Source organism: Telopea speciosissima, chromosome 6, assembly GCF_018873765.1.
Source record: "Telopea speciosissima isolate NSW1024214 ecotype Mountain lineage chromosome 6, Tspe_v1, whole genome shotgun sequence".
Taxonomy (NCBI): Eukaryota; Viridiplantae; Streptophyta; class Magnoliopsida; order Proteales; family Proteaceae; genus Telopea; species Telopea speciosissima.
In genome coordinates this window covers 33,011,829-33,030,845 of record NC_057921.1, presented here as the reverse complement: position 1 = coordinate 33,030,845, position 19,017 = coordinate 33,011,829, and the positions used below count along the sequence as shown (strand labels likewise).

Sequence of the window (19,017 nt, the reverse complement as noted above, 5' to 3'; positions counted from 1 at the left end):
CACCTGTATCGCTGCCACTATCACCATAGGAGAAAATTGCAAGAGATTTAAGTTCTATTAATATTTACTCTTCCTTTTTGGTAAGGAAGGAATGCTACACCAGTGGATTAGATGGTGGTGCAGTTCCTCCACCCTGATTCTTTCCACTTGCCATGCCAAGAAAATAAATATGAACTATTTAATAGAAAGAGAGCACCATGTATTCTGTATAGTGTCAAAATACCTTTCAGTATAAATTTCGCTTGCATTGTCAATGATATAGTTCTATCCAATGATCTATGGTTTTTTACTATACTTTAATTGGTACTTGGTTAAATTAAATTGAACTCAAACTTGATACATAAGTAGAAGACGTACAACTACCTGTCACTAAAACCCCGGCTGACCTGTCCTACAGTATGGTCTGTAATTCATGCACTCCATTAAATTAAAATTCTACCACCAACACCACTTTGATGAAACTAAATTAGCTGAGAAACAATGAGATCACTGGCTTGATCCCCAAATGGAAAGATTTACCAGAAACACCAAAAAATAAATCTCTGGTTGTCAATCCAAGGCATCCCACTTTTGTTGTAGAAACCCGAAGATGTGCATAATAAGCCGATGGATTTGCAAAATTCATTAAAAGACCATATTCCAAACCAACTGCAACCTGAGCAGAAATAGAAGCCTTCTCCGGATTTTGTCAGATCAAAACCGGCTGCTATATGGTACATGCATATATGTGCAGAAACAGACCCCAGTGAGACATATAGACTGCTCTTAAGCTTCTTTCCTTGTTATCCTGACATTTAATGTGGGAATAGTTAGAAACAGACTATAATTCTGAAACAATATGCAAAATGCTGACTGGGCCAATGGATCAGCTTTATGGCTGATCTTAGCATCCAGGGTGCAGTTTCAAAACCTACAAAACCTTGGATAAAATCGACCCTTCAGAATATTTGAACAAATTGAAATTATCCCAAAATGAAATTTGAAGTCAAAATTTTGGATTGTCTCGACTTCAATTTTTTATTTAGTTTTTTTTATAACCCAACATAAGGCATATGAACAATGAATTAGCTACCTAAAGTCCAAAATACTAACATAAAAAAAAAGAGGGTTTTGTACTTTTGTTAATGGAGTTCTAATTTACAAACATTAAATGAACGACTTGTATTGTATTGAATAATATACGATACTCATCTACGTAAGAAAGCATAAACATGGTTGGATAAGCACGAAAATAATAAGAATAATCAAATTAAAAGAACATGAATTTGCCCTAAATTTTAGAATTAATCCAGTGATCAGAAATGCCTCTTTTAAAATAAGGCTGCAACCCTGCTTTTGGGAAACATAAAACCAGCATACCTACACAGCCACGCATCTCTCCTTCAAAGCAGGACATCGTGGACAATAGTCACATTACCAATACACAATTTTCTAGGTAAGTTGGAAAATTTATTAAAGAAAACCCAAAATTCATTTTCTTTTTCCTTTTATGATGTGGCCCACAATTATTATTGAAATGCATATAGGAGAATGATTTTTAAGACTTTAAGCCAGGTCAATGGGACAGAGCTGAGATCATTATTTCCATTTTTTTTTTTAATAGGCATGCTAGTAGAACAATGGATTGGGAAGTGAAATGAAATTCAAATCCAAGTCTGTCATGCAGCATATAGAATTTTTCAACTCAAAAAATCGTTACTTCAAGGATTAATGTAACTCATAATCCATTAGGGTCGAATATGCATATAATTTCTTTAACAGGATACAGAAAGCAGCACACTCACCTGAAACAGTAGATTCCTAGAGCTGAGGTGATTTCATGAATGACAGAAGTGGCAAAGTGCAAGTAGAGTGTCGCTGATTCCAATGAAAAAGAAGGTAACATGAGCACCAGAATGTAGAAACATGATAATAACTAGGTACTCCAGAATGAAAGTGAGAAGTACTGATTTAACAATGTGCAAAGAATATTAAAAGCCACTTCAGAAACGTAACCAGGTTAAATGCATCCAAGTTGCACATCCATGATATAAGAACAGTAGCCAACAAGATTTTGTTCAAATTATTAATAATCTGATAAACAAAGATAGATAAACCAAAAAAAAGGACCAACAACTGGCTAAATGAACTGAGCATAGAAGTGCTGCTCCTGTTCTGAAAGAAAGACGGCCATTGCTGCAAATGCACAAAACTATCAACCGCAATATTTTACCTGTGAATATACAGTAACCAAGAAGAACCCAGCTCTCATCAACTAAAGGAACTCTGCCACAAAGGAGAGACAGGAGTAGTAAGTGGGAATAATGTTAACCATTAAAAATAGCTGGAACAATAGGTACATCGATTAAACATACGATAACAGTAGTAATATTATCACATACCCATCATTGAGCCTGGCGGTGAGCGCGTTAGCAATGGCAAATGGAAGATACAACAGTGACTGCTCAAATTAAAATGCAGAATTCATTATTCCATTATTTTAGGCACCCATTTAGAAATCTTGACTATATATTCGGAAATATTGCAAAAGACAGAAGAAAAAATAAGAATCATACAACTTGCTTGATTTCCCTTAAAATTTTAGTACATGATATAACCTTACAGAAGTCTCTGCATAATTTCAGCTTATGAATGCCAGACAATTTGTTGAAATCGAGGAAAACAAAAAATCAGAAAAAATTCTCAATTTCATCATAAAAAATTTCAAGAGATTCGAGATTTGGGAAATACAAAAAATTCCTACCAGATAACTTTCAACTTATAACAGTATTTAAAAAGAAGACCAGAAAGCAAGATGAGCAAACTGACAGGCCTGCAGAAAAGCAACCCACACATTTTTTTTTTCTGCAAAAATTACCAGATTCCCTGAAATTGGGTTTTTGCTTTACCAACCTACCCAGCCAATGGTTGGTTTTTTACTGTAATATCAAAACAAAGATGTTTATTACCATTTTACATAAAACAGTGCCCACCATACATATGGGAAATTTGCGCCATACATTATAGACAGATTTTTCCCTTTAATATCGGTACTGAAAACCAAGAGAGGGACGTCAGCTGGTTCTATCAGGCCTGCGATTATTACTCTCAAGATTTGTACCAAGGACTGACAAGCTGTCGATAGATAAACATATACGAAAATTCCAGAGGAAAACTTCACAGGAAGTCAAATAATTGAGTGCACAAAATCCCAGATAAGTTAGTAGTTGATTGTTGTAATAGTTACTAATGGTTAGTTGTAATAGTTACCCATGTGGTTTGTTATAATAGTGTTACTAAGGGTTTGTTGTAATAGTGTCTAGGGTAGCTATAAATAGCAACCCTCCTCTCCATTGTAAGGCATCCTTGAAAAGCTAAGAATACATTCCCTTTAATGGTATCAGAGCCATGGTAGCTTAACTCTCCTCTTGCCTTGTCCAAGAGAGCACTGCTCTAATGGTTTGACATCTGAGTTCATTAGTCATCCGGTGAGTATGCTCTAAGGTTGTCTCTTTGAGGATCCTCCTTATCAGAAAACTATGGATTGACCAATCCGGTCAAATAGGATTCTTGTCGATAAAGTCCCTTGAGATTTAAGGTGGGTTTTCAGGCAAAAGGCCGTTCTATATCCTGTTAGTTTATCTCGAGAAACCTTCAGCAAGGATACTATTTTCTTTAAGGATACTATTCTCCCTAACACATTTGAACTCAGATATCTACCATTGTGAGCGTCTCTCAAGGATACGGCTCCTTCCCAATCATGTTACAAGCACCACGTCCCAGTAATGCCTCCACTAGCTCAGAGGTTACACTTCGAACCTCCAAGTCCACTAAGGTTGATTACCTATACGAAATCAACTACACCCTGGACTCAGAGAAGATCTACCCTACAAACTTCCCTGTCATTAACCCATATAGTGTCTTTCTGAAGAACACGACCTCCTTCACCAAGAAGATTAGGTCCATCGTTGCTCCTTCGAAGACTCCAGAATTGAAGGAATATGTGCAAGCTTCCCCATTTTCCCAGAACCAAGTCACTGCTTCAAGCAAAGAGTAGTACTTCCCCATTGAAATAGCCCAAGATCTCATCCGTCAGTGGATCTTGGCTATACACATCTTCACATTGGAGCCATTCGGATAGCTCTTACTTTTCACGGTCTCAAAGGTTTGCCAATCGCCTCAAAAATTGATCTTCTTGACACCCGGTTCAAGAGATATGCTCATGCCACCATAGTCAACATTCAGACCACACTCAACTCAGGAACGGTGTTCTTTATATTGTATCCCAATTACAACATTGCCTTGAGTAATCCAAAGCTTCTAGATGCTTTGCAGTTTTTTGTCCAAATCACAGGTGCACCACAAGTAGAATCATCAATAGTGGCAACTCTCCACTATCAGATGTGCTACAGGTTGCAGAATCACTCATTCAACCTTAACACTGGCCATACTGATGATGCATTATTCCTCAAGATAGATTCAGATCAGACTCCGACAGTCACCTATGTGCCTCGCCAACTTTCCACAGCAGAACTGGTCAAACTGATCCCTAAATCGTGGATTACTTCATATGAGCAGAACCAAGAGGCTGCACCTCCGCCACCCCCTATGGTTGTGACCAATCCCTCTTACAAAAGACTTGAAGATGGAAGAGTCTCAGTTTCTTTTCCCAGACCCACAGACATGAACCCTGTGCTCCCATTTTTCCCAATCGACCCCAAGCCTTGCCTCCCCAATGTTCCCATTAAGGCGTTTGACAATGCCGGTGAACCGATCTATGAGTTCCAAAGCCCCTCAGGACACAAATGGTTTGATGTCTGCGATTGTGCAGATTGTTGCAATGACTCAGAAGATGATGAACCAAGGCGTTTGCGATCTCAGAGAAAGAAAAAGAAGGCCCCAGATCCCCTTTGGCAACGGTACAAAGCAGGTTGCCCCAATGTTGGTCCCCTTGGAGACGACCCAGGAAAGTACTAGTTCATTGTTGAGTATGGTACACTAAAACCTTGTTCTTTGGGATGTTGCACTCCCCCAGAAAATCCTCCTTACCAAGACTCTCCTCCTGCACCACCACCACCACCACCACCTGAATCACCATCAGAGGCCTCCCTTCCATGCTATATGATGCACCAATCGTCTTCTTCTTCATGATCCGGTTCTTCCTCATCAGTCAGCAAGAACTTTCCACCAGTTGCTGAATATCTTGACCATGACCAGAGATTGCACAATTGGAAGATAACACCTCCAAACACTGATGATCAGAATGGGAACAGACCAGGCAATACTTCAATTGAAGCAGCACTCAATTGGGAGGCTGAGAATGCTATTGTCCAGAACCAGTACTTGCAAAAGATTGTTTCATATCAGGAGCATGCAACTTTGCAATTCCAAGAGCAGAGTTTGAACATCAGCTATCTAAAGCAAAGGATTGAAGTCCTCCATTATGAATTAATGCACATTGCTACTACTATGAAGGATATGGCACATGCCTCTCTCCTTATCTCTGTCCGAGAGAAAGAAAAGAAACAACTTGAAAACCAGCTTCAAACCCTACAAGCCCTGATTCCACAGCCTCCTCCAACACAGACACCAGCCATGACCACCGTCACCACCTACACCCCATTCTTCCCAGATTTTCCAGGAACCATTCAGATTCTAGTCTCTCCTACATCAGATGGACCCCACACATTTCCCAAAGAAATGCTAAAGGAACTTTAGCCAACAGCGAAATTTGGCCAAGTCTAAGGCTAAAGCTAGACCACACAGCCACCAGTCCTGATCTCCTCAGCGTCAAAGACCCCCTCCATTTCAACCTTACTTGCCACCAGCTCCTACCACAACGGTTCCTACAACCAGTACCTCCTTACCCCCATGTAATCCCCTCTGACCAGCAGAAAATCTGAATCTTCTCAGTTCTTTCCTTAAAAATCTGGCTATCCAACCCTCTCAGAGTCCTCCTAAATCCTTCCCTTTCCTTTCTCTCTCCTCTGAGACTGACTCAGACACACCAGACCCAGCTCCTCTCTTTGCAACTCAGGACCAGAGTGACCATACCCAACACACTAAGCACCTCACTGATGAAGAAGACATGGCAGAAAATCTCCCTCCAGCGGGTGATAATCCTCCACCGCAACAATTTTTTACCCAAGGACCCAGGCAGTTCTTCACTTTGGATGATATTCCTTATTCCAAATGGCCTCAAAGATTCTCAGAATTCCATGCATGGCTTACAACTGAAGAAGCTCAAGAAGGGTCATCATCACAGATTGCATTGACTAAATTCTTAGTCCGCACCCATGGTAACTTGAGAAAATGGTACATGAGTCTCGGTCCCTACAGACAAATGCAATGGGTACAAATGGAAATTTCAGCATTCATTGTTGCCCTCTACAATGAATTCCTAGGCCCAGTGGAAAATAGCAGAACCAAGGCCAGAGAAGAATATTTCCAAATGAAATGCTACTCATTTCAAAGAAAAGATCTTGACAAGCACTATGTGCGGATGTTTGAACGTTTCTACGTTCTTGGTGGAATTAATGATGTCAACATGAAGCAGGTTTTTCTCAACTCTTTTTCAGAACCACTCGGAAAAGAAGCAGCAAAAAACTTAACAGGCCAAGGTATCCAGATCCAACAGGTTTCTCTTGGACGACTATATCAAGAAGTCCTAACCTCCCTATCTAAGTTATGCAGCCAACAAGAATTTTGGAGAAATTGGGAAAAGACCACCGGAAAATTAAGCAATCTCTGCAACACTTCTTACCTGAAGATCAAATGTAAGGACAATAACTGCAGTTACCCTACCAAAAAGAAGTCACATGTAAGTAGACACAGAAGGCATCATCCTAGGTTCCAAAAGAACGGAAGGCATCAGCAAGGATATCAAAAGAAATGGAAATATCTGAAGAAGAAGAAGTTTAGAGGAAAAACTTCTGACCGTTGTTATGTTTGTGGTAAGAAAGGCCACTTTGCAAAAAGTTACCCTGATCAATCTAAGCGGAAGAAGTTTATCTCTATGATTGATCCATTTACTTCCCTAGATGATGATGGAGATATTGAGTCACTCTACTCCATTGATGATGATTTCTCTTCCGATATGTTGTTTGCCATAGAAGTCCCGGAAGAAGAATATTCAAATTCATCAGACGAGTCCGAGGATTTGGAACCCCTCTACCAGATTACCTCTCATTCACTTTCACCGCCATCACTAACCCAGCCATTACCATCTCTATCCACCTCCAATCTTACCCTTCCATTGGCCCCTGTAAACATTATACCAACTGCATATGACCACCCTATTAAAGTAATTGGATACTTTGATACGAGAGCTTCCATGACCATTCTTGCACCCCAAATCCTCCCTTCCCATTGTTGGAAATCCCACAAACAGCATTTCCAAGTGGCAAATGGTCCAGTTTTTACAATTGACCTCATATCCAAAGAACCTGTCCAAATAAAACTCTTCCCTACTCTTGTTGTCCGCCATAGAGTTTTAGGATCAACTCTCCCAGGCAGAGATCTCCTTTTAGGCTTTGACCTCCTTAGCCAACTTCCATCTCTCCGATGGAGTTCAGAAGGCCTAACATACAAGAAACAATTTTTGCCTTAGACAACTCTTTCTAATCTTTTTCTTGCAGCACCTCTTGCAGATATCCAGCAGCAAATCTTGACAAAATCATGTGCAAATTCTCATACTGAATTTTTGGACAAATGTGCTCACCCTCTTTGGCAGAATCCTAAGTTTTTCATTTGTCTGCCATTCAAGAAAAATGAAGATGTCAATCCAACCAAAGCAAGCTATTTAGGAATGAATCCTGATCATCTCCTTCTGGAAAGAGAAGAAGTTACCCAGCTCCAGAATCAGGGACTCATTGAACATACAACTTCACAGTGGGCATGCGAAGCTTTTTATGTCAACAAAAGAGCTGAGAAAGACCGTGGAAAGATGTGTCTGGTTATCAATTACCAGCTCCTAAATGCATTTCTTGCTGATGACAAGTTCCCCCTGCCTACCAAACCTTCACTGATGCTGCAGCTTTCGGAAGCTACCATCTTCAGCAAATTTGATCTGAAAGCAGGATGTTTGCAATTAGGAGTTCATCCAGAGATAGGGCTAAGACAGCCTTTTACATCCCAGGATACTATTTTCACTGGACGGTAAGGCCATTCGGATTAAAGGTCGCCCCTTCACTTTTTCAGAAAGCAATGATGAAGATCTATGAGCCAATCCAATCTCAGGCGTTGATCTACATTGATGACATCTTACTGTTCTCCAAAACAGAAGAAGAACACCATCAATTACTCCATCAGTTCCATGAAATAACCCTGTAAGTATGAAATTATGCTCTCTCCCTCAAAGATGCAAGTTGGGGTCTCCAAGATTGACTTCCTCGGCGTCACCATTGACCAAGGAAAATATGAGCTTCAACCTCATATTGGAAGATCTTTGTTACAGTTCTCTGATGGCCCACTTACTGTTCAGCATAGTTGTCACGGCGTCACGGCGATCCAAGTCGGTGGAGGGGTGTCACGTTGATATATCGACATGTCACCCGCCATGGCAACGCGAGCATGTCGACCATGTTTTATTTTTTATTTTCTCTATTTTTAATGTTTTAATAGATGTATACTCAAGCCATGTTTTATTTTTTCTCTATTGTTTCTCAAGTTTTAAGAAGAAAATTCCGAAGTCGAAGAAGCAATCGAAGAGGGAAAGAAGAAATCGAAGAAGAAATCAAAGAAGAAATCGAAGAGGGAAAGAAGAAATCGAAGAGGGAAGAAGAAATCGAAGACAGAAAGAAGAAATCGAAGAGGGAAAGAGAGACAAAAAGAAGAAATCAAATAGGGATGCCATGGCGTAGGTCGCCATGCAACCTTCTCCAGCGCCAGGACGCCATGGCGACGCCATGACAACTATGCTGTTCAGCAGCTCCAGCAATTCCTCGGGATCATAAACTACATGACTGAGTTCATCCCCAATCAAACTCAGTATACAAGTCCATTGAATGCCCTCCTCAAGAAGAACCCTCCACCATAGTCATCCCAGCATACAGCAGCGGTCAAGCATCTCAAAGATATTGCTCAGAAGCTTCCTCCCCTCCAGATCCCATCAACCGGTCTTCGAATTCTCTAAACAGATGCCAGTGATACACATTAGGCGGCAATCCTCCTTGAAGAAAAGCAGCGAAAAAGGCATGTTTGTGGATACCGCAGTGCCCAGCTTAAACCTTCTGAATAGCACTACCACTCCACTTTCAAGGAAATTCTTGCAATATGAAGAGGTATTGAGAAATTCCAGTTCTACTTAATTGGTCATACTTTCCAGGTAGAGATGGACATGTCATCATTCCCCAGAATGCTTCAGTTAAAGCAGAAGACTCTCCCGGAGCTACAGCTTCTCAGATGGGCAGATTGGTTTTCGAAATGGTCATTCAAGGTCAAACATATCAAAGGAAAATATAATGTGCTAGCAGACTTCCTATCCCATCCCAAAAAACCAATCCAGTGCTTTATCCCTGTCCTTCCCCTCTGTATGCCTCTCACTCCTGGAGCATCCTCATATTATCCACCTAATGATGATGAACCAGATGAACTTGACCCGGCTCCATTCATACCGACACTTCCCCCAGAGGTCTACAGCGACATATCTGGTCGCACCATGATTGAGTATAGTAGACAAACCTATCAGGACCTTCTCCCTCTCCTAGTATACCAATATGGCCTACAGTACAAATAGATGGTATGCCACCCTACTTACCCATACCTCACACTCTTCAACATCAATATGTTTTATCTCTTTGAAAAAGAATTCTATCTTTTTCTGGCACCTTTTTGTTGTTCACCATATAGCATTATGTCTTCCCATTTCTATCCTCCACCACTACCTAATACGGTACTATAGTAGTCTTCTTCCCCGGGCTGTAGAGATTACCCTGGCCTTCAGGTATCCCCTTACTTTTCTAAGCTTCTCACTTTGTTTGCCCTTATCTCCCATTGGATTAATATTCTGTTTACACTCCCTGATGATGACACTTTTGTCACCATCCTTTTTCACAGACCTCCAGACCATATTCATCCCGCTTTTGTTGAGCCTAATATCTCCTCCAACCATTATATGGCCTTCTCCCCAACCTTCCAGCTGCTAGGCACCTCAACATATGACCTGTTTGATCAGCGCACAGAAAGAAGAAATGAATGGTTTCAATTCATGCACAATATGTGCTCCCACAACCAAGTGGACCCCGCTTGCCTACCGGAATGCCTCATCACCACTACTCTCAATGCATGGGAGACTAATGATATTCTTCAAGATCCAGATATCCACCGCATCATGGAGAACCATCTGTATTTCTTAGCGCAACATCATATGGATGGGTCCTACAACAGTGACACTGGTCCAAACACTGATTGAGTTTGGTTTGGTTCGGTTTGGTTAAATAAAGTAACCATGGTATGGTAGTTGTAATAGTAAATTTGGTGTGGTAGTTGTAATAGTAACTTTTAATGATGGGTGGTTGTTGTAATAGTTACCATTGGTTAGTTGTAGTAGTTACCAATGGTAGTTGGTTGTCGTAATAGTTACTAATGGTTAGTTGTAATAGTTACCAATAGTAGTTACCCATGTGGTTTGTTGTAATAGTGTTACTAAGGGTTTGTTGTAATAGTGTCTAGGGTAGCTATAAATAGCAACCCTCCTCTCCATTGTAAGGCATCCTTGAAAAGCTAAGAATACATTCCCTTTAATGTCACAGGGATTGAAATACATGCTTTTGCATTTGGGTTGGTTGGGGCACAATCCCTGGTTCCTCAACTGCCTCAACATAGAAGAAAGAGGGAGGAGTCCCTGTTTATCAAAATAGATGAGAAAGGAGTGGTTTAGCAGCTGACCGGCCCTCCTCGAACCCCTCATCGTCGTTGCTTCAGAAACCAAACTCAAATCGTAAACTCAGAGCAACAGAAACATAGCCTGTTTGCTTAAGACTCTCTTGGGGAACCTTAAAACCCTTTCCTTGCCAAGACTAGCTGATTATATCACCACATAGAACTGCAAAGAGACAAGAATGTTCTGCTCTTGCATAGGAGGGAGATAGGACCAAGACAATACCAGGAATCATGGAACCCACCCGTAGCACCTGTGTCTAGAACTTCAATGCCACATCTGTAGTTCTGGTTAGTTTATCCATGGTTAGATCATAGTTTTACCCCTTGATGTAGAGTAGTATATTGAAATGTTACATACGAGAGAGAGAGTCGGTGCAGGGAAGTCAATTGAGCTCTTGATATTGGCATGTAACATGGGAAAGGGGGAGATGATAGTTGGGGTGTTTTAATACTCGAGGTAGGGGAGTGGACCTGGGTCCTCCAGTGTTTTAAGCATGTAACAGAGAAAAAAAAAAAGAGGATGATGAAGCAGTTAGATGTAGGGCAGAGCCCATTTCTCTCCTCTTTTTTAATATTATTACTACTCTACTTTTTTTCCCCTAAGCTGATCTATTGATTCTCAATGGAGTTATTTACATTAACACAGTCAACACACTCAGACCCAGAAACCCCATGAAACGTAGATGAGTCAAACTGCATGACTCCCAATCATCAGAGCCTGACGAGCAAGAGCATATCCAACTGAATTTGCTTGTCACCAAAAATAGTCGAAGGTGCACTGTTCAAAAGTAGGAACCAGACAAGCAATATTTTCAACAATGTACCTACCTATACAACTATGGATTTGTCAAGGTTCGAAAACTCGGGTCTCGGAGCCATCTCGGCCCAGCCAAAAACCGAGTCAAGTCGAGATCTCTCGGCGAGTTTTTGCATTTTTTTTTTTTTTGACTCGAAACCCCATCTCGGTGGGTTTTAGACCTATTTTGGGTCCGAAAGTTGGTATTCAGCCTATTTTAGGCCATTTAAACACAATGACATTATCAGATTTTGCAAAACCAAAGTCCAAATAGGACTTTTACATCGGACCCTAAGTTGGTAATCTGCTGATTCAGTATACCAAATCTGAATCCGGCATACCGGATCATAATAACTTACAGATATAAGGTCACAGAGAGCAAACGAAATGCTCCGGATTGAATCCGGCATACCGGATCAAAATTGTCCTTTCAGACATGGATCCAGCATGCCAAATCCAAACAATCAGTATTTATCCTATTTTTTTCAATTTCTTTTTTGAAAAAATTCATTTTTTTTCAGAAATTATAAAAACAAATTAATAACCGAAAAAAAATTTGGACTCCATCAAGTGATAGATCGGCCAAAGTTGTGTAACATAACTTAAAATCACACGAATCTACCAAGGTTTCATCAATTTTTTTTGAAAAAAATAGATTTAGGGAAAATGCCTTTCCTTTCCCTTCAAAAACTTGATGAATCTTGCAAAAGTGAACTTCAATCTTCAGTTTGGCAGCAAAATCACCCTCCAAAGCTTTCAATCCATGAAAAAAATGAAGAGTAGAAGAGAGGCTTTGAGAGAAGAGGTAGAAGAGAGGTAAAAGAGGGCTTCTTGACAGAACTCGCCGAGATTAGCGAGTTCTGTCGAGATGGACTCCTATATGTTAAGTTAAATGGGTAAAATAAAACCCGAGATCCGAAACCATGCCCACGACCCGAGATCTCGGCGAGATATTGTATTTTTTTGTTTCGACTCCCATCTCGTCTCGGCTTTGCGAAAAACCGAGAAACTCGACGAGATCTTGCGAGTTCTCGAACCATGGGATTTGTATAACTAGCAAGCAATCTGATTCAAAAATGACTCCATTGAACCTGTGTCTAGCATGTAAGAGAGAAGAATTGGAATTGCCTTTTTTTTTTCCGTCTCAACATAAATGAAGAGAGGGAGTGCAATTTGGGTAAGGGAAGAACCTCCAGAACTCATTCTCTTAGGTCATATCCCCCCCCCCCCTCTATGCGTACATGCATACAGCCTTTTAGGTGTCACTGGGCATTCCTCCACCCAAGATTAAGAGCAAATTTGTCCAAATAGTATGCAAATGGTCCTATATGTAGAGTAGTTACTATTTTGTGTATAATAGTAATAGGCATCTTTCTTTTGGCAATTCAGTAAAGTTAAACATTGGGAAGGTAGTTTGGTAAAGCCAAACTCATTTTTAAATAATCTGGTACTTTTCCCTATATTTTTGGATAGGCAAGTTGGTCGGTGATTAGTTATTAGATGGTGATTGGTGAAGATGGTTTTCAGATCCAGATCTGTAGGGCATGTATCCCCCAGACTTCAACTTAAAAAATCCAGTAAATGTGGTGAGAATCCAGGACAATGGGACAAAACCCCATAGAGAACAAGCCAAGAAATTTGACAGAATTTTACCATGCAAAACAGATTCAGAAATCAGAATTATTTTATCCAGGAGAAGCAGCATACCATGCACATTCCAGTTTTTAAGCCCTTGGGTTCATCGCACAAGTGAGCCAGAATCATTCTTCCCTGCCAAACATGAATTCTCATCTCAGACTGTTAAATGAAAAGGATGAAGACCTACTAATACCACATGCTCCCTAAAAGGTCCTTCACATACACAAGTTAATCCTTTTATAATTAATAAATAATGTTACTGTCTGCATATTGCAAAGTCAAAATAATGTTACATATAATTCATTTTAGATAAGAATGGAAAATGGAGGCACTTAGATTATGCTATATAGATAAAATATGGTCTTGGAATAGCCAGTTGGTTGGAATATGCTACAATACATTACTGTTCAGGGCAGCATGCATAGGCACATGTTTAATGGAAGTGAACTAGTCTATCTACGAGTTTGGTACACATGAATTACGGGTACAATTCGAATTCGGGCAGGATGAGCCAGGTTTTGAAACTCAAGCCGAGCCCAAGGTCCAAAATCCACAACCCTAGAACAGCCCGTCCAGGGTCAGGACAGCCAAGCCCAGCCTTGAGAGCCCAACTTCAGGCAAGGCTGGCTTCAGACTGAGCTTGATACGTGACAAGAATCAACATAAACGTCTATACCTAATCAACAGCATATAGGTAAGTTGAATCTCTTCTAGGTATTGCCAAATCATTGGCATATATCAACAAGAAAAAAACCAAGTCCCAAAGAATAGTCCAGCCAAAGATTAGAACAGAATAAGCCACATCAGTACAGACATAATCCAATGACAAGCCTACATAAGAGAACCAAAAGGTCTCAAGAACAGAAAACAAAAAGAAGAGCACACCAAACCCAAATGGCTGTGTGGGAAAAAAATGCCATAAATATCAGCGTCAAAGGAAGCATGTATTCCTGGCAGAGGATCCACAGAAAGCACAGCCATATCAGGTGTTGCTGAACCCAACTTAGCAAGAGAGACTGCAATCTGATTACCCTTGCAATAGAGATGGAAGCGGAAAACCGACCATGATGTTGGCAGCATCAACAACCGAGGAAGGAAAATATCAAAAGGGAGACTGAAGGGATTTCACACATATTCTGAGACATAATTATGGAACAAAAGAAAAACATCTGCAAATTGGGGGGGATGTGAAAAACCTAAATTTGGATAAGCTTGGCAAATGAGGGAGAGAAAAAATCAGAAACATGAAACTGAAGGAAAGAGAGGAGAGAGATGATGGAACTTACCGGCTGGGTAACTTTCACACCCACAGCAAGACTGTCATGCAGATGCTAAGTGAAGTAGAAACTCAGATATTCTCTAAGATACTGAACTGAGGGGAAAAGGAAAGGGGACAGACAAAGTAGGGGTGCAAAACAACAGCCCAACAAAAAGGAGAAATCCTAACCATTTTTCAACTTTCTCCCCTCTGTTTTCCACACTCAAGGGAGAATGACACAATGACTAATTCATAATACCCCAAGCCATTCGTATATAACACCTTCAATACACATAAACATAGATATACAACTTATATACATAAGTAAAATGGGACTTGGGCCTGGTCCCAAGGCCTCAACCCTAAACTAAACCAAACCAACCTTGGTTAGCATTTCCCAACCCTAGCCTAACACATGGGCCAAAGCTCCCAGCCCCAGCCCAGCTCGATTGACCTGCATGCCCCATCATTATTGTCAAGGTGTTGCTTTTGGTGACAATGCACTTTATGGAGGCCAAGGTGCTCACCTAGGTCCCCGAGGGCTCACCTTGTACAGTTCTTGGGCTGGGCAGGTGCCATAGTGAATTGGTGCAAGTTTTCTATTCTTTTGTTTTTCATGAATGATACATCCCATCTTGCTTTTACTGCACTGCAACAATGGTGTGACTGCAATTTTTCTCACTGAATTTGAATCATAAAATGATTTAAAGTGAAGTTGCAATTGTGCTGGCTTCTTCCCCCCCCCCCCCCCCCCAACCCTCCCTGGCGATATCTTTATTCTGCAATATTATTGCAAGTGCGGTTTTCCTTGTTGAACATTGAAATATGAATAAAGTGAACTTCCAATTTTTACTAGCATAACTGAATATAGAAGCTGAAGGTGTCAGTTTGTCCTGCCAGAAAGTCTGTTGCTTGTCGCAGCACAGACCTGGGTTCAAATCTATCCACACCTCTCTCCCTCCCCCCCCAAAACAAAAAAAAAAAAAGAAAACCTAAAAGAAAAAGACATATCCATCCCTTAAATATGGATCACCTTGGTCAATATGCCACCCGCCTAGAAGCCTGAGCACTGCCAGGCTTGCATTGGTGTCATGACAGCTATGGCCCCCATATATCACAGGGCTTTTAGTACTAGAAAGCCATAAAAAAGTTCTAGAAACACAAGATCTACTGTTTGGAAGAAGAATCCAAAGCATCTTATTATAGAATCAAGAATGGGGTGAGAATACTGAATGCATTAATATCTTACCACAAGAAAACCAAATGCAAGTCCAGTTCCCACCACAACTAGATGTGGATAGTTCCCTATAATATCAGAAGGAGACAGATAATCCCTGCGCAATTAAGCAACCAATCAGATTTGTATGCAACGTGATATACTTCTTAAAGTTAACCATTCATAAAGCAAGAAGCACAGATTATACCATACTAGAACTCCTCCTAGGAGCACTGCGAAAGGGTAAAGCTGGCAAGAAAAAGATAGATCTTTTAGGTGAAAAGGAAACCAGCAGTCGAGTACTGAACAAAAACAGTAGAGAAACAGTATTACCATTGCTAATGCCTGAAGCATGCTTCCTCTTCTTGCTTTCACAATATTATAGACATTGTATATGCTGCATAGGACATAATAAGAACTGAGATAAAGCTATGATAAATCTTACTGAACAACATAATGAACTTACTCAGTTAAATATTATGCATAATTTTATAAAGATATATTAATGTAGATAAGTTTCAGGGCCAGAAGTACAGCCGCAGGAGCCTTAAGGACCAGGCCCCTCACTCTTAATGGGAGCCTTGATTCGACGGGCCTTTGGGCTAACTAGTCATAGGCTGGGCCAACCCTTTCAGTTGGGTGTTACCAGTTCATTCAAAACCAGAATGATAGGGGATAGTTAGTTGGTTTTATTTTGTGATCTTTGTTTCAATTTTTTGAGTTATTAAGTTAGGAACCTAGATTATTGGGAAAGCCTTGGTGCAACAGTTAAGTACTCAATGCATGATGGTTTTCTTTTCCTAGGGGTGTGGTTGTGCATTCCTAACACTTCTTTGAGGCAGCACCTTGTTCGTGAGCTACATGAAGGTGGCATGGGAGGACATTTTGGCAAGGACAAAACCTTGTCACAAGTGGTTGATTTGTAACCAACAGGGCATAAGACCTTTTAACTGGAAAAACTACTTCACCATATCTGAATGTGTTGGAATATGTAATCCAGAATACCGTGGGGGTATTCTAGTCCTTTTGGGGTAGTTTTATTCTTAAGTTATTAAGTTTAAGTCGGCTATGTGGGGTTTAGTCCCACATCGCCTATTTCAGTCCCTTTGTAACTTTCCCCTCTATTATAAATAGAGAGGCATACCTACCAATGAAAACAAGTTATTCCATTCTCTCATTCTGTCTTTCTAACCCACGATTCTGCCAACATGGCATCAGAGCAGGTCTGATCTAGGTTAGAAAAAGAGAAAAAACCCTACTCCATCTCTTCAATCGATCTCTCCCAACTTCTTCTGTTTTTTTTCTTCTCATCCTTGTAAGGGGGCAGCACTAATGAGGTACATACAATATCCAATGATTTAGTTGCTGCCCTCCTCCATTATATCTATTTTTTTTCTATTAAAAACTGCTGGAACCATCTCTGCAATTTGGAGTTTCCCAGAATTCTTTGGAGATCAGAACCTTATCATCATAGAAGGCTGACCTTCCACCATTGGAACTCCCTTCGCTATCTTTTCCAGCACCTTACTATCCTATTCCAATGTCCTACTTCCCTTTTTTCTTTTTCTCCATCTCTCATTAACCATTCCAGCCCCTACCCTAATCGATCTCAACTTGTCAAGGTTTTGAAAAACCCTGACTCCAATCGATTTTAGGGTTTCCCTTTCCCGATGCAGCTGAATTTTTGGGGGTGATTCCCTACTACTACAAGCCCTACTCGACCTATGTTTGGACCCTTTCTGATGGCTGGATTTGTTTCTACAGCAAAACTTCCTTAACTTGCTAATTTGGGTATCTACTAAAAACCCTGACTTTCAGGTTCAGTTTTTGTTAATTTTTTTAGGGCTGATTACTCCAACTACAAGGACCACTCGACCTTAGTATTAGCCTCTTTCCAAGTTTTTGAAGACCCCTAACCCCAATCGATCCTCCTTTTCAGGGTTTTACAAAACCCTGACACGTATCGATTTTAGGGATAAGGTTGCTTACTACTGCTGGAGTTTTTTGGAAGTATTTCTACCATCAAGAGGGACATTCTACTTCAACTATTCAAGGCTTGAAGAAGTTCTATAACACAAGATAGCTGCTGCCCTATTTTTTCTGCAATTTTTTGTGTTTCTCCCTCTTGAAGATCAAGTCTCAAATACAAATAGAGATTGGTTATTTGTATTGGAGATCCATTCAAGCCGCAGAGGACATCTATTCAAATACATCATCAATCTTTGACTAGTCATCATCAATTTTTTTTTTTTGAAACCCCCTTCCCTACAATCGATCTCAACTTTCCCCCTGACTTTAATCGATCTTAGGGGAAGGGATGTCCTATCTTGCTGATTTTTTCAGGGGACTTTTATCACCATCAAAGGAGTATTCGACCCAAGTTTCAGCATCAATCATGGATTTATTATTGAAAAAATTCAGGTTCATCTTATGGCTAGATTTGTTCAATTATCACCCTATTTTACTGATTCCTATGTGGCTGGCTGCTTCAACTACCTATTGGATCTGCTGAGTTATTATCTTATATTTGCTGGTTCTATTGATTGGCTTCTGTAAGCATGACTGGTTGACATGATATTGCTACCTTTATGTGGACTACTGCTGCTCTATTATTGAGACTGAGTATCCTTCTATTGGAGATCGAATTTCTTTCATTGTCGAAGACTCGAATCTACTACCCTGGAGATCAGCTTATTTGGGATTACAACAGTGTGTTCCAAGGTTATTGGTTGTAACTACGAACCTATTCGGTTGTGTGAAGCTCTTCTATTGGTTCATATCCAGCTTACTTTTGGAGCTTGATCTAAGCATTCATTCCTGATTCAGATCTGATCCAAGTTTTTGTTGAAGCTTATTACATCAATTCTGTCCAGATATCTTTGTCAGTTCTATTTAGCATGTGAGAGTTTATAAATTGGAGTTTTGCACACTTGTTCTTCCTTGTTTGAAGATTGATCAAGCCTTGAAGATTGGAGCCTTTCCTTACTCCAAATCAGATCTGTATACTTAGTTACTTATCAGATTTGATTATTGGAGTTAGGTGTTTCTCCCCTGCAAGAGTTTCCATCAAAAGTGTTTGTTTGATCATTTGAAGATGGTAGACAATTTCTATGTTGCATTGTTTTTCTCCATAATTCATTATCCCACTGCTTCTTTTCACTTCACCACCTCCCAGATCATTCCTTTGGCAACCCACAACTACCTTGGAAGTTTATGGTATTCTCTAAATTGCCATTTCTTCTCTTTCCA

General features: G+C 40.3%; 1 protein-coding gene across 1 annotated transcript in view; it reads right to left on the bottom strand.

Annotated features, from left to right (window-relative positions):
* Positions 1-416: 416 nt before the first annotated feature.
* Positions 417-19,017, bottom strand: part of LOC122665275 (choline/ethanolaminephosphotransferase 1-like) — a 63,313-nt gene continuing 44,712 nt past the window's right edge. The window contains exons 11-18 of the mRNA XM_043861385.1: positions 16,102-16,165; positions 15,977-16,017; positions 15,802-15,886; positions 13,364-13,426; positions 2,382-2,440; positions 2,213-2,265; positions 1,785-1,857; positions 417-787 (exon numbers count right to left, since the gene is read on the bottom strand). Of these exons, the coding sequence (XP_043717320.1) occupies positions 766-787; positions 1,785-1,857; positions 2,213-2,265; positions 2,382-2,440; positions 13,364-13,426; positions 15,802-15,886; positions 15,977-16,017; positions 16,102-16,165 (460 nt within the window). The 3' untranslated portion in view covers positions 417-765. The remainder of the gene's footprint in view (positions 788-1,784; positions 1,858-2,212; positions 2,266-2,381; positions 2,441-13,363; positions 13,427-15,801; positions 15,887-15,976; positions 16,018-16,101; positions 16,166-19,017) is intronic.